At 30.8% G+C, this 12,325-nt stretch overlaps 2 protein-coding genes across 2 annotated transcripts; both read left to right on the top strand.

The window, feature by feature from the left end:
- The first annotated feature begins 2,337 nt into the window (after positions 1-2,337).
- Positions 2,338-5,438, top strand: LOC103569475 (DET1 homolog). The gene is made up of 7 exons (XM_008546793.2): positions 2,338-3,188; positions 3,486-3,623; positions 3,688-3,832; positions 3,907-4,015; positions 4,279-4,471; positions 4,543-5,021; positions 5,193-5,438. Exons 1-7 carry the CDS (start codon positions 2,781-2,783, stop codon positions 5,374-5,376), a joined length of 1,656 nt encoding a protein of 551 aa, XP_008545015.1. The 5' UTR covers positions 2,338-2,780; the 3' UTR covers positions 5,377-5,438.
- A 96-nt stretch (positions 5,439-5,534) lies between these two features.
- Positions 5,535-10,711, top strand: LOC103569466 (probable methyltransferase TARBP1). The gene is made up of 4 exons (XM_008546780.2): positions 5,535-9,183; positions 9,502-9,678; positions 9,764-10,407; positions 10,483-10,711. Exons 1-4 carry the CDS (start codon positions 5,653-5,655, stop codon positions 10,631-10,633), a joined length of 4,503 nt encoding a protein of 1,500 aa, XP_008545002.1. The 5' UTR covers positions 5,535-5,652; the 3' UTR covers positions 10,634-10,711.
- The last annotated feature ends 1,614 nt before the right edge of the window (positions 10,712-12,325 follow it).

The following is a 12,325-nucleotide window of genomic DNA, read 5'->3' on the forward strand; positions in this document are numbered from 1 at the left end:
TTCATTAATTAGTAATCAATCAATTAATTAAATACATTCATAAATATAGATATATATTAATACAACACATTTTTTTTTCATATTATTATTATTTATAAATTTTATAAATTCGTCTATTGATATACTTTACTACTATAAATATAAATATAAATATATTGCAGTAAATTAATGAGAATATCAGGCATTGGAGGATTTTAAAAAAAAATCTGCAATTAAATTAATGTCTTATTTTTTTAATTAATTTGTTTATATAAAAACAATATAAGTTATTTAATAATTAAATGTTGCTTGTTTTTTAATTATTATTATTATATATTGTATATATAGCATGCGTATTTTTAAATTCATTTATTAATTGATTAATAGATCAGTTAATTATTAATTATAAAATATAAATGTATATAAAATATAATGTAACTCACATGTTAAATTTAATGATTTTTGTTTTGTTTCTTTTCTTTTTTATTATAATTATTATTGTAACTTGTACAATTTTAAATGCGTAGTAATGCAATTGATTATTAATTTTGAATTAATTATTAATTGCATTGTAATTTTTTAAACTGTAAAATATTCCGTTTAACAATAGAATAATTATGTTTTTAATGTTTTGGTAATTTTTAATAATTATTATTATCATTATTATTATTAATTACTATTATTATTATCTATTAATTGTATAGTTAATTAATAAGAAATGTGAAGCTTAATTTGTAAATAATATTATTTTTTGACAGCGGTCACATTATTAAGGGGCTTTAATTTTGTTTAGGACATTTGCGTATAAAATCATCAAATTTATTTCAATTAATTGTTTAGATATTCATTAATTTACATAATTAACAATTTGCTTTTTAATTTCTGTGAACTTTTTTTAAAATTTTACATAAATTTTAAATTCTAGTTGAATTTATTTTCAAAGATTGAAATCAGGTTTTATTTAACTTTTTAAATTTAAATAAATGGCGGCAAAAAATTGATATTTTAAAAATTTCATAATTCAAAGTGTCTTAATCTAAGTATGTTTGTGTGATTAATTGCATTAATGATTAATTAATTGAAATAAATATTAAAAGAATACGCAATTATGTCTCGATAAGCCCTTTAATCATGTAAGCAGTGGGACAAAAAATATGATAAAATATATGTATAAATTTGATAAGTTTCAAAATAATTAGTGTGGGAGCATTTTGAAAGTTGCGTGCAAAAAAATAAAATAATTTGTATTTTTAGTATTTCAAAAGTGAATAATTATAAATAAAATAACGCGTGGAAAAATATAATAAATAAAGTGTAGTTAAAAAAAATTAGATATTGATATTATATTTGTAGAAAAATTAAAAATGAAAAAAAAAAATCAGGCACGTGAGTGGACGCTAATTAATTAATTATAAAGTTTACAAACAAACAAAATACAACTTTATTAAATAATTAATTAATAATTAATATTATTATTATTATTCTTATTATTATTATCATTATTATTATTACTATGCAAAAGCGAATACACGATATAGTAATTTGCTAATTGTACCTTTTAATAATTACTGATGTAGAAAAAACATGGATGAAGAACGTTTTTTTTCTTGTTATCGATTAATTACCGTAGACCTATCAAAAATGAAAAAACGTGTTAATAAAAAAAAAAATATTTAATTTGTGAGTTTTATTTTTATGCCTCAATTTTATTTTTTAAAATATTAAATATAAATACACACAAACTTATGAGTGTGAACGTACAAATTCAAAATAATTAATAAATAGAGTCAATAATTAATAAAATAAAGTTTAAAAAAAATGCACATTTAAAAAATTTTAAAATCAATAAGTGCATTTTTTATAAATATTTTTTTTTATTACTTACTCTATTTATTTATAATTTTAAGTTTGTCTGGTCTGCTATATTCACACTCATATAAACTTTTGATTGTTTCGATAACTTTGTTGCGGTTAAAAAAATTAATTAATAAGATGACCGCTAGATGGACATAAAAAGTATTTTTCTCGTGTGTGAACATGCATTTAACATAAATTAGATACTTTTTAAATTAATGTTCAATAAAAACTCAGTGATTTATTTATAAAATACCAGCAATCAAAATTTTTTCAACTCAATAAATATAGACTTGTCCTCAGTTTAAAAAGCTCGTAATTTAAATTATATAAATTTTACAAAAGACATTAAATTTTGAGTAGAGTTTTGACAGTGAATTAACTTATAATTATTTTAATTGTAATTTTTAATTAATAAAAGTGACAAAGTTAAAAATTACTTAAAACATCTGAAAATTCAAATAAATTATTTTTCGCGCCGTTCGCGCTTCTGTTGATTTCTAATTTTAAACTCGTAAATCGATTGATCGATTGTTTACTGTCAAAAAATAGCTGAAAAAATATGAAAAGTGACTGTGATAATTGTTATTTAAATTTTTATACTCCAAAATCGTTAATTAATAACTAAATTAATTAATTATATGCTCAAATTGTATGGACGACTTTTTAAATAATTAGTAATTAACATCCTTACAATTTGAAATAAATGACAATAAACTTTTAATGGAAGTTAGGTTAATGTTATAAAAATATAACAAATATATAAATAAATAAATTTATTTTTAGATTCATAATTAATCATAAAGATTTTAATAAATTTAATTTTATTTAAATATTAAGTGACAAGAAATAAATTCGCGGTAACTTTTATAAAATTATAAAATGACCCACAATAAAAAAAAGTTTTGTCATGTAAGATAAAGTTATGGAATTAAGAAAACGAAAAAATGGCAGTGGAGAAGGGGAAAATAGAATTTGTAAATGAACCCTGTACAATAAAACCCCGTAAATTTTCAGCCCAAAATATCGTCCTGAGGTTAAGACGTCGCGAGACTATTGCATGTCAGTACCCAGGTACTCAGGTACTGATATCCCGTCAATTTTACCAGAATGTATTTCCCAATTTCACTGTTGTCAATGTGGAAAAGCCGCCCTGTTTTTTGCGTAAGTTTAGTCCTGACGGCAGATACCTCGTGGCCTTCAGCGCCGACCAGACTTCAATTGAAGTTTACAAGTACGAAGGAGCTTCAGCTGCCGCAAAATTACTCGTCGACTGCAAAGGCGAGTACATTGGTCACAAAAATGATGACAGAAGTTTTCATATACGCAATAATATTTTTCATCAGTTTTTTAAGGTATCAAAGCTGGTGCATTTTCATATTTATAGTACATATATTTTACCAAACTACAAATTCACCAGATCAATCAACTCTACTACTGCCTCATTAACTCTATCGAATAATATCGATGCTAAAAAAAAATTTCTATCAATAACGCCAGTAATTGTATACTCGGAAGTGTTTCCTTTGCTATGGAAATGTCGAAAGATCGTAGAATTGTTTGATAGAGTTGTAATTTTGGTAGATCTGTAGACAGCAGAGATCTTAGTGTACGCTGATATTTTATTTGAATTAATGAATTATTTTTTGCAGCCAAAATGGGTAATTAATGTAGTTGATAGCAACGAGCAATTAAATAGAGAATGTAGTTTATTTACTGATGACGGAAGATACGTCATTGTTGGATCAGCAAAACATATTTCTGAGGAATTGAGACCACATTTTTACCAGGTAATTTTATTATTGAATTAATAATGTCATAATTATGTGATTAATTTAATTTAATTGACGGTAGATTTACTCAAATAATGAAGCTTTGACACCAAATCCCCGATCACCGCTTGAAGACTACACTCTTCATCTAGTTGATCTCAAAGGGGGTAAACTCTGTGATTTTCGACGTTTTTTAGTTGATAAAATTTATTTATCTCATAATCAAGGTCAATTATTTACTTGCTCATAAAAATTAAAAAAGTAGATCATGTTAATTATAACGTTTTTAATTATTTATTAGGACTGTATTTGTATAAAGATATTTTAGCAGTTTTATCAGTACAACATCAAACTATTCATATATTTCAAATACTTGATGGGATGTTTATTAATGTTAGAACTATTGGAAGGTAAATTATTTAAATTATATAAAAGCCCGCCCAATTTAAATAGTATATTACACACCAAGGCTTTCCTTGGTGGTGTCCATACAATTTTTCACCAGATCTTCACCTGAAAGTTTAAATTTTTGCCTCCGTGGGAAAATTGCGCATGCGCTAATTTTCATCATTTCTTTTCTCATAAAAAAAAGAACGATTTTCTTTCCTCTGAACAGGGAAAAAATTTAAACTTCCAGTGCGGGTATGGTGAAAAAAATAATTTTTTGCTGTAGGTTTTGTTTGGAAGATGAAAGTTATTTATTAGCAACAGCATATCCTCAAATTAACATACGGCCGTTTAAAGATACAACAATAAATACATTGAAACACAAATTATTGATACATTTGTATAAACGGGCTGCTTATATCAGTAAAACAACAGATGATCCATATGAGTTGCGTCGTTTTTACCAGTACTTTGATCAGGTAATTTAAATAAAATAAAATCTTGGGTTTGAATTATGATTCAACAATAAAAATAATTGATAATTCAACAGTTAAATGCATTGAGGATGTGGAAGATGCAGCTACTGGACACTAATCACATACTAGTCCGTTATGCGAGCGAAGAAGTAGCGACTCTGCAAACAACTGATCCAAATGCACATCCAGCGTTGCTGGTTGTTTATGACATGGTGTCTGCTAAAGTGATTGCTGCTTACGACAACGCTTCGTCTCACATGCAGACGCAGTTTGAGAACTTCAGTGATTTTTTCCGTAACGCAGACACTCCGTACATTTGCTCGCCTTCTAATAACATTTACGCGCGACTGATGCAGCAGAGATATAAACAGACGATTGTGAGCGCGCGATACGGCGGCATGACTGAAGCGACCAAGAGACTGCTCTCCCAACTGCCAATTTGTGCTCAATCATATTCCAGTTCTCCGTATCTTGATCTTTCGCTGTTTTGCTACGACGACAAGTGGGTATCGATGATGGAAAGACCTAAAGCTTGCGCTGAACATCCTATTAGGTAATTTTTTTATATTATTGTCTACAATTCCTGCTCTGTTTAGAGGAAAGAAAGTCGATCTTTTCTTTCATCAGACGATTTCAGATGAAGTCGTTTTTTATCACATGGTACATTATATTTTCTTTAAAAGTTTAAAGTTTAAATAAAAATTTATATTATTTTTTGTTATAGATTTTATGCAAGAGACTCAGGGCTTTTGAAATTTCGTATGCATGCAGGAATGTTGGGAAGAACGACTCCCGTAGTAGCACGCAGACTCGTCGCGTTTACTTTTCATCCAACTGATCCATTTGCTATATCAGTTCAACGCACTAATGCTGAGTATATCGTCAGTTTTCATGTTCGTCATGTATGATATTTTATATACAAACATTTATTTTTATTTATATTATTATAAATAATAAAATATTATTTTTTAATAAATCAACATTTCAGTCATTTAAATTTTCCCGCACTTTTTCTGCGCGCTTTTTAAATTTAAATTTCTTAACTGCGCGCGCGGTCTCTGATAAATCGCATGTTTATGTTCTTCTTAACCTCTTCCACGTGTAAAAAATACCAAAATATGTTATGAAATTTATTTACATTTAAAAAATTATCAATTAATTAATTAATTAATTAATTTAAAATAATGGAGAAAATAAATAATCGTGACTTGTTGTATAAAAAAACAATTGTGTCTCCAATAGACGTCATTAGAATCCTAGATGATGATTTTGCAGCAGATCCATTGCTGGTAATTCATAAAATAATAAATAAATATAACGAAAAAATATATCAAGGATTCATCAACGAAAAAATAATAAATGAATTCTATACTGTACTCTGTTACGAATACAATTTAAAAAATTACAGCACAGTATCAGCATCACCTGTTTTTGATAAATCATTTTTTAAAAATATTGTAAAATATATAAGTGAAAATTACGAAAGAGAACCCAGAGAATTTATTAAAATTTTTTATGAGATAATTGTCCTGCAATTAAAACTCTACTGCAGCGAATCAGAGCTCAGTAATTTGTGTCAGGATTTTATCGAACACCAATTATCGATAAAAGACAATAATACTGACATTTATTACCAAGTAATTGAATGTTTCGTCGACGCCTTGTGGTTGAAAGGTTCAAACCATCAAGAACTGATGGTTGTCTGCATGCTAATTTTAGAAGAAGTAAAATGCTGGTTCAAGAAAATTGAAAGAACTGATTGGAAGCTTTTTATTTCGTTGATAATGAAAATCCTCCAGGTATTTGATCATAAAATTATTTTAGAAAGCTTATGGACAATGATCTCGGACTCAAATGATTGGGAGAAATCATTAACTTTGCTAAGTATTTTGATAGACGACATTCTAGCTTTACCTTCTGATGAAATGTCATCATTGAATCGCGATTATTGCGGCGCTGAAACACTCTGGCAGTTGATTTCCCAAGGCCTCAGGTCGCCAGTGGAGCAGTATCGGAAACAAGGATTGTACTGCATGAAAACGATCTTAGATTTTCTAGAAACTCGTGAATTACCTCCCACGGTGTCTAAAATAATTCCATTCATCCGCTGCCCAAAGTACGGACAAGAACCAGTGATAAAAGATTTGAAAAGCAAATTCTTTTTGATACTAGAGAGCTTGGAAGAGAAGCAAGCGCATTTGGTTACTCCAGTGCTGACTCATCTGGAAAGACTCATCCAACTCCACGTAGATCACCAGTCATGCGTCAATTGCTTTGACAGCAAGTGGGTCCAGTGTATCTTCGAACGAGTGCTCAGTCACAAAACAAACGGAGTAATAAAATCCGGAGTAATAACTCTGCTGCAAATGGACCCGCGGATCTACAATGAGGACTTGGTAATTTTGTTATTAAATTCTCTGAACACTACTTTTATCTATGACAATCCGACACCAGAACCCGAGCCTCTGGTTGTTAAAGAGCTGGCCGAATTATTCGTGAAAGCAGAATACTCGCAAGTTGCTTTGATAAATCAGTTCGTCTCTCTCGCATCGACAATCAGTTGGACTCCTATTCCTCTATTCTACGTGATGTCTTCTCTATGTAAAGCCGGACACATGCTGAATTACCCCGTCGAGTGCAACGCCTTCACCGAAAATGAACTGAATTCTTTGGAAACGATCACTGATAAATATTTAAACACCCAGACTTTATCTCTGCGAAATTTCTTCCGCGACTTGATAGCGACTGTAATTTTTCATTTTTCGATCGAACCCTCATTAGACTCATTAGCTAAAATATATCATCTGTTTACTCGCAACCAAAGCTTTCATCACTTTAGTATAAGTTACTGCCTACTTCATAAATATATAAAAAATAATTTATCAGCTGTCGCTGCAGATGATTATGTAGTCTCCGGGTGCAAGAGTTTATCAGACGGAAAAAAAATAAATGTCAAGTCACTTGCCCAGATGATGGCCATTTTGTACGACGCTGAAAAAATATTCACATCATCAAGATTCTCGTCTTTGGAGGTGTTTGCTACGACAGTCAACTCACTCATCAACTTGGAATCCCGACCGTACGCTGATAAAAATAGTTACCTGCAAGCCATCAGTCTGCTCAGCCACTTCCTTAATTATTTTGTCCAGTATGACGGCCATGATGATCATAAAAAAATGATCTATAATAAATTTATACTACACATCAAGTCCGTACTCGCCTTTGTTGTGAAAACTTCTAAGCAGGCTGACAATTCTCTGATGGAAGTTGAAATTTACACCCAATGCTTCCAGATAATTTTGACATTTTTTAAAAAATGCGACTGGTTTTGTCCCAATGACATCTGGGATTATTTTGACAAAATTGAAAATGACACTCGACAAATAATCGATCAGCAGGATAATGATAGTCATCCAATCAGTAAAATAAAATTATTGTTTGGATTAAATATATTGGCCAGTATCGCTGAAGTTCGTTCTGCGCTAAATAGTCTAGCTTTGAAGACGATGATTAATTTATGCCAGCGACCTTTGAACTCCAGTGACAGTCAAAGCAGCGATGACAGAAAAGTAGCATCCGATTGCTACATGCTAATCGCTAAAATATTCCACTGCCTGCTTGCAAACTCGGTTCAATTTGATGATAACCATGAAGTATTACTGAGTTTTGTAAAATTAGTTGACTGGGGTAAAGAGTCCGCTATCTGTCCTGTCATAAAATCGCTGATGGACCTCGTGCCACTCAGAGAAGAATTTCTGATCAAGCATGTGAGTCTAATAAAATCTCTGGTTGATGATTCCTGGGTAAATTTATGGGAAATGAAACGGGACAGTCTGTTTTGGGAAACCAGCATTTGCTTCATTGATTGTCTGATGACTATCAAAGCATACAGCGATTGCTTATCAATGGAAATCAATGTCAAAGATTATGTTGATAAAATGAATTCAAGGAGTCAAGATATTGTAGGATTAAAAAGCTTGATGTGGGATAGATTACGGATAACGGCGACGAAAGCAATCGATTATTGGGAATTGATAATATCGAATTTTGTTGATGCAAACAGTGGGCGGGGTGACAGAAAAATGGAGCAGCAGACTCATGACTTTTTGTTGAATAATTTTAGTTTCATATATTGTTATTACAGTGACTGGTATCTTGATCATTACAAAAATATTCATATCGATGCATTCTTACGTGCACAGTTGATATTTTTATTTATAGCTCCGGTGAAAGCTAGTCCTGATCTGTTTCCTGAAAGAGAGGATCGCGTTATTTCAATTCTTCTGTCGACGCTCAAGGCTCAACAGGGCAAGCGGTACTACGGTGACTCGCGTTTACACCGAGTGAAGCACCGGGTGATGCAGCTATTGCTGATAATCCACCCATGTTTGAAGGAGGAAAGTTTGATGGAAATTCATGACGTTATTGGGGAGTGTCTTATAGTTGAGAGCAATCAGCCAACAGTGAGAATGATGCAGGAGTGGTTGCTGATTAAATTATACTTGGATTGTCCTGAAATGGTTAATAAACTTTGGGGACTTCTTGAGAGGGCCAAAGAAGAGAGACCTGGGAGTATTACATCGATTGCTTCAATTATTTATCATGTTTCAAAAAATATTTCAGATGAAAAGCAGCAGTTGTTTATAAGAGATGCGATTTATAAACTTTTATCCTGCGCTTTTAGTCAGCAATTTGTTGTCCGACTTTATTGTCAGGTAACATATATTTTTTTTATCATTATTTATATTTATTTCCGTAAGAAAAATGGACAAATATATATACATATATACATATATTCTTCTTTAAGTGATAAAATATAAAATTCTCTTTAAAATAAATACCCACAAGCCATATTTATTTTTCATAATTTTCAAAAAATATATATATGTATATATATCAAGTATTTGAATTATGAAAAATATATCAGGCATGTGGGTACTCATTTTAATGGGCATGTAATTCTCTATTAATTTACGTATTCAAATATACATATATATTTATATATATCATAATAATCAATATATTTTTTACAGACAGTATTATCAAAATTATTTGATATGATTCCTTTATCTGATATATCTAATTATGAAAATTTAAAAAAATCTATTGATGAAAGTTTATTGCGTGGAAATATGTACAAGAATTCAATAAAACTGTCTGAAGATTTTTATTTTACAAAATTTGATCCTCTAAAAAATTACACTCTCACGGTAAATATTTACTCAAAAACGTCAATTAAATTAATGAAAGTAAATTGTAAAAATTTAATATTATCATTATTAATTTTTAAAATAGACAATATTCTATGACGTACCAAGATTATTAAATATGGCGAAAGATGAATGGCTATTACCGGAAATGCTTAAAGAAATTTTTATGGATGCTCCTGATGAATATGAAAGGAATATTCATATTGAAATAAATAATGAGCATACATTAGAAAATCTAACGCTGTCCTCTCAAATGACCAAAACCCGGTGTCAAGAATTAGATGAGGAGGACATCAGTAGCAGTGACAGTGCTGCTGATATCCAGAAAAAAATAATTCCGTGGAAATCAATTATCCCTTTTGATGCAGACTCGACTGGAATTACGACACTGAGACATCAGAAGCTTGCTGACGATACCGGGCTGATTGTCGTCGCGAGTTTGATCGACAGTATGGCCAATTTGGGCGGGTTGGCACGAACTGCTGAAATATTTTGCGCGAAGCAACTGGTCCTGGGCAACATGAAGTACGTGGAACATAAAGAGTTCCAGGTTCTGAGTGTGTCTGCTGAAAAGTGGGTTCAGATAACGGAAGTAAAAGCCCACGAGCTGAGAGACTATCTGCTGGAAAAAAGTTCTCTGGGATGGAAAATTGTCGGAGCTGAACAGACGGTCAATAGCGTCTGTCTCACGGATATAGAGTTTGATAAAAAAACTGTCCTTGTCTTGGGGTAATTATTATATATAAATTTGAATATATTAATAAATAATTAAATATGCAATTAATGTTATTACTTACGTTTTAGTAACGAAAAGAGCGGAATGCCGGCAAACTTGATTCCTCTGATGGACGTCTGTGTGGAAATTCCTCAGGCAGGAGTCGTAAGATCTCTAAATGTCCACGTAACTGGTGCTATTTGTATGTGGCAATACGCACAACAATATATTTTTAAATAATTATACAAATATAAGTATTTTTATATATTTTGTAAGAGATAAATATTTAATAAATGAAATATTTAATTTTTACTTTGACAGGAAACACATTTAATTACTTTTATTCCCGTTTCAAAATTCCGACAGCAAACATGGCGCTAAATAACCCGAAAACCTGAGAGCTAAGCCGGCACTGAATTTAATTTATTTAATAACTTACACTCACTAACACATAATTAAATATCTTAGAATATTCCTCATTAAAAAAATAATAATTTAAAAGTAGTATTAGATTTATAATAAAACGACACGATAATTTAATAAATTATTTTAACAAGTTTAGATGAGAACGACACCGAGACGCTCGATTCAGCGGGAGACTGGCTCCGAGTACTTTGAAATAAGCTCAAGGCGCACGCGCAACCCAATTATATCAGTACTGCGCAAGTCATTCTAACCGACGCCACAAGTGCGCCTGTTGTGTATCCAACTTCATTCCGCCACCATCTCAGAAATTCGGAATCTTTTTAGCTCGTGAATAAATAATTATAATTTACGGTTTTTTCGTTTAAATAAATTATAACTCGTGTTTCTAAATGATTTTGACCACTCATTGGTCATTTTGTAATAATAATTTAATCGGTACTCGAAACATAAATAGTAAAAAAGTAATTTAAATAATTCGCTGCGTCTTTTCCATTATTCGGCTACCGGTGGTCGTTGTCGTTCGCTACATAAATTTATAATCCGTGTAAGTGACTTTTATTAATTATTATTTATAAACAAGAGTGTTGAAAAGTTATCAGTGATCATTAGTGTATAGTTTTCAATTTTTTTTACCAAATGATTAGTGTAAAAATAATTTTTTTTTTTTTCACATTTTTTTATGCCGCCATTTTGAAAAAATTTATTCAAATAATTTTTGGAATTATGGGTGCATTCGGAAATGTTTTAGATCTAGCTCCAGCCAAGCGTTGCCATATCGCAAGAGCTAGAGCTATAGCATTTCCGAATGTACCCTAATTAATATAGTTATCGACTCAAATAACTTTTAATAAAATTATTAAATTTCAATTTTTAAATTTCGCGCTAAGATGGCGCTACTGCGCGTCACTGCATTCGACATTCAAATGTTTTCTAAAGGGGGGCGGTCGACGAATCGCAAAATCGATTGCATTGTAGCAACGGACGGTTCGATAGCGGCAGTTAGTATCATAGAAAATGGCAGTAGTAGTCCAGATCTTTCGTTACGTTTGAATTAAAACTCAGTATCGCAGTTACGTCGTGTAATTATCCATTAAATTTGTTGCTCATTATTGTTTAATTAAATTGTGCAGTGCTTGTAAAATGAAAATTGTGCAAAGTGTTGAGTGAGTGTAAAGTGTTGTGTTGAGTGCTAGTGTGAAGTGTTGCTGATGGTTGATGCTGATGCTGACAACTTCCAAGTTCCTGATCCAAATCATCTGGCATCGTCTGGTGGGGAAATAGCAGTTAAGTGACGTTGTTTAGCTGCAATACACTTGGAGCAATTTAATTCAAATCTCCAAGTGTATTAGGACACCCTTCTGCATATTATTTCCCCGCCAAGGTTTGTTCAAACACTCAAGTGTTTTTTTTTTTAATATTTTAAATATTTTTATCATATTCTGCCGCCATTTTATTTTGTCTTACAATTTTTAATTTTTCTCGTTTCTAATAATTTATTCTTCAAGT

Source organism: Microplitis demolitor, chromosome 1 (genome assembly GCF_026212275.2).
Source record: "Microplitis demolitor isolate Queensland-Clemson2020A chromosome 1, iyMicDemo2.1a, whole genome shotgun sequence".
In the NCBI taxonomy this organism is placed as follows: Eukaryota; Metazoa; Arthropoda; class Insecta; order Hymenoptera; family Braconidae; genus Microplitis; species Microplitis demolitor.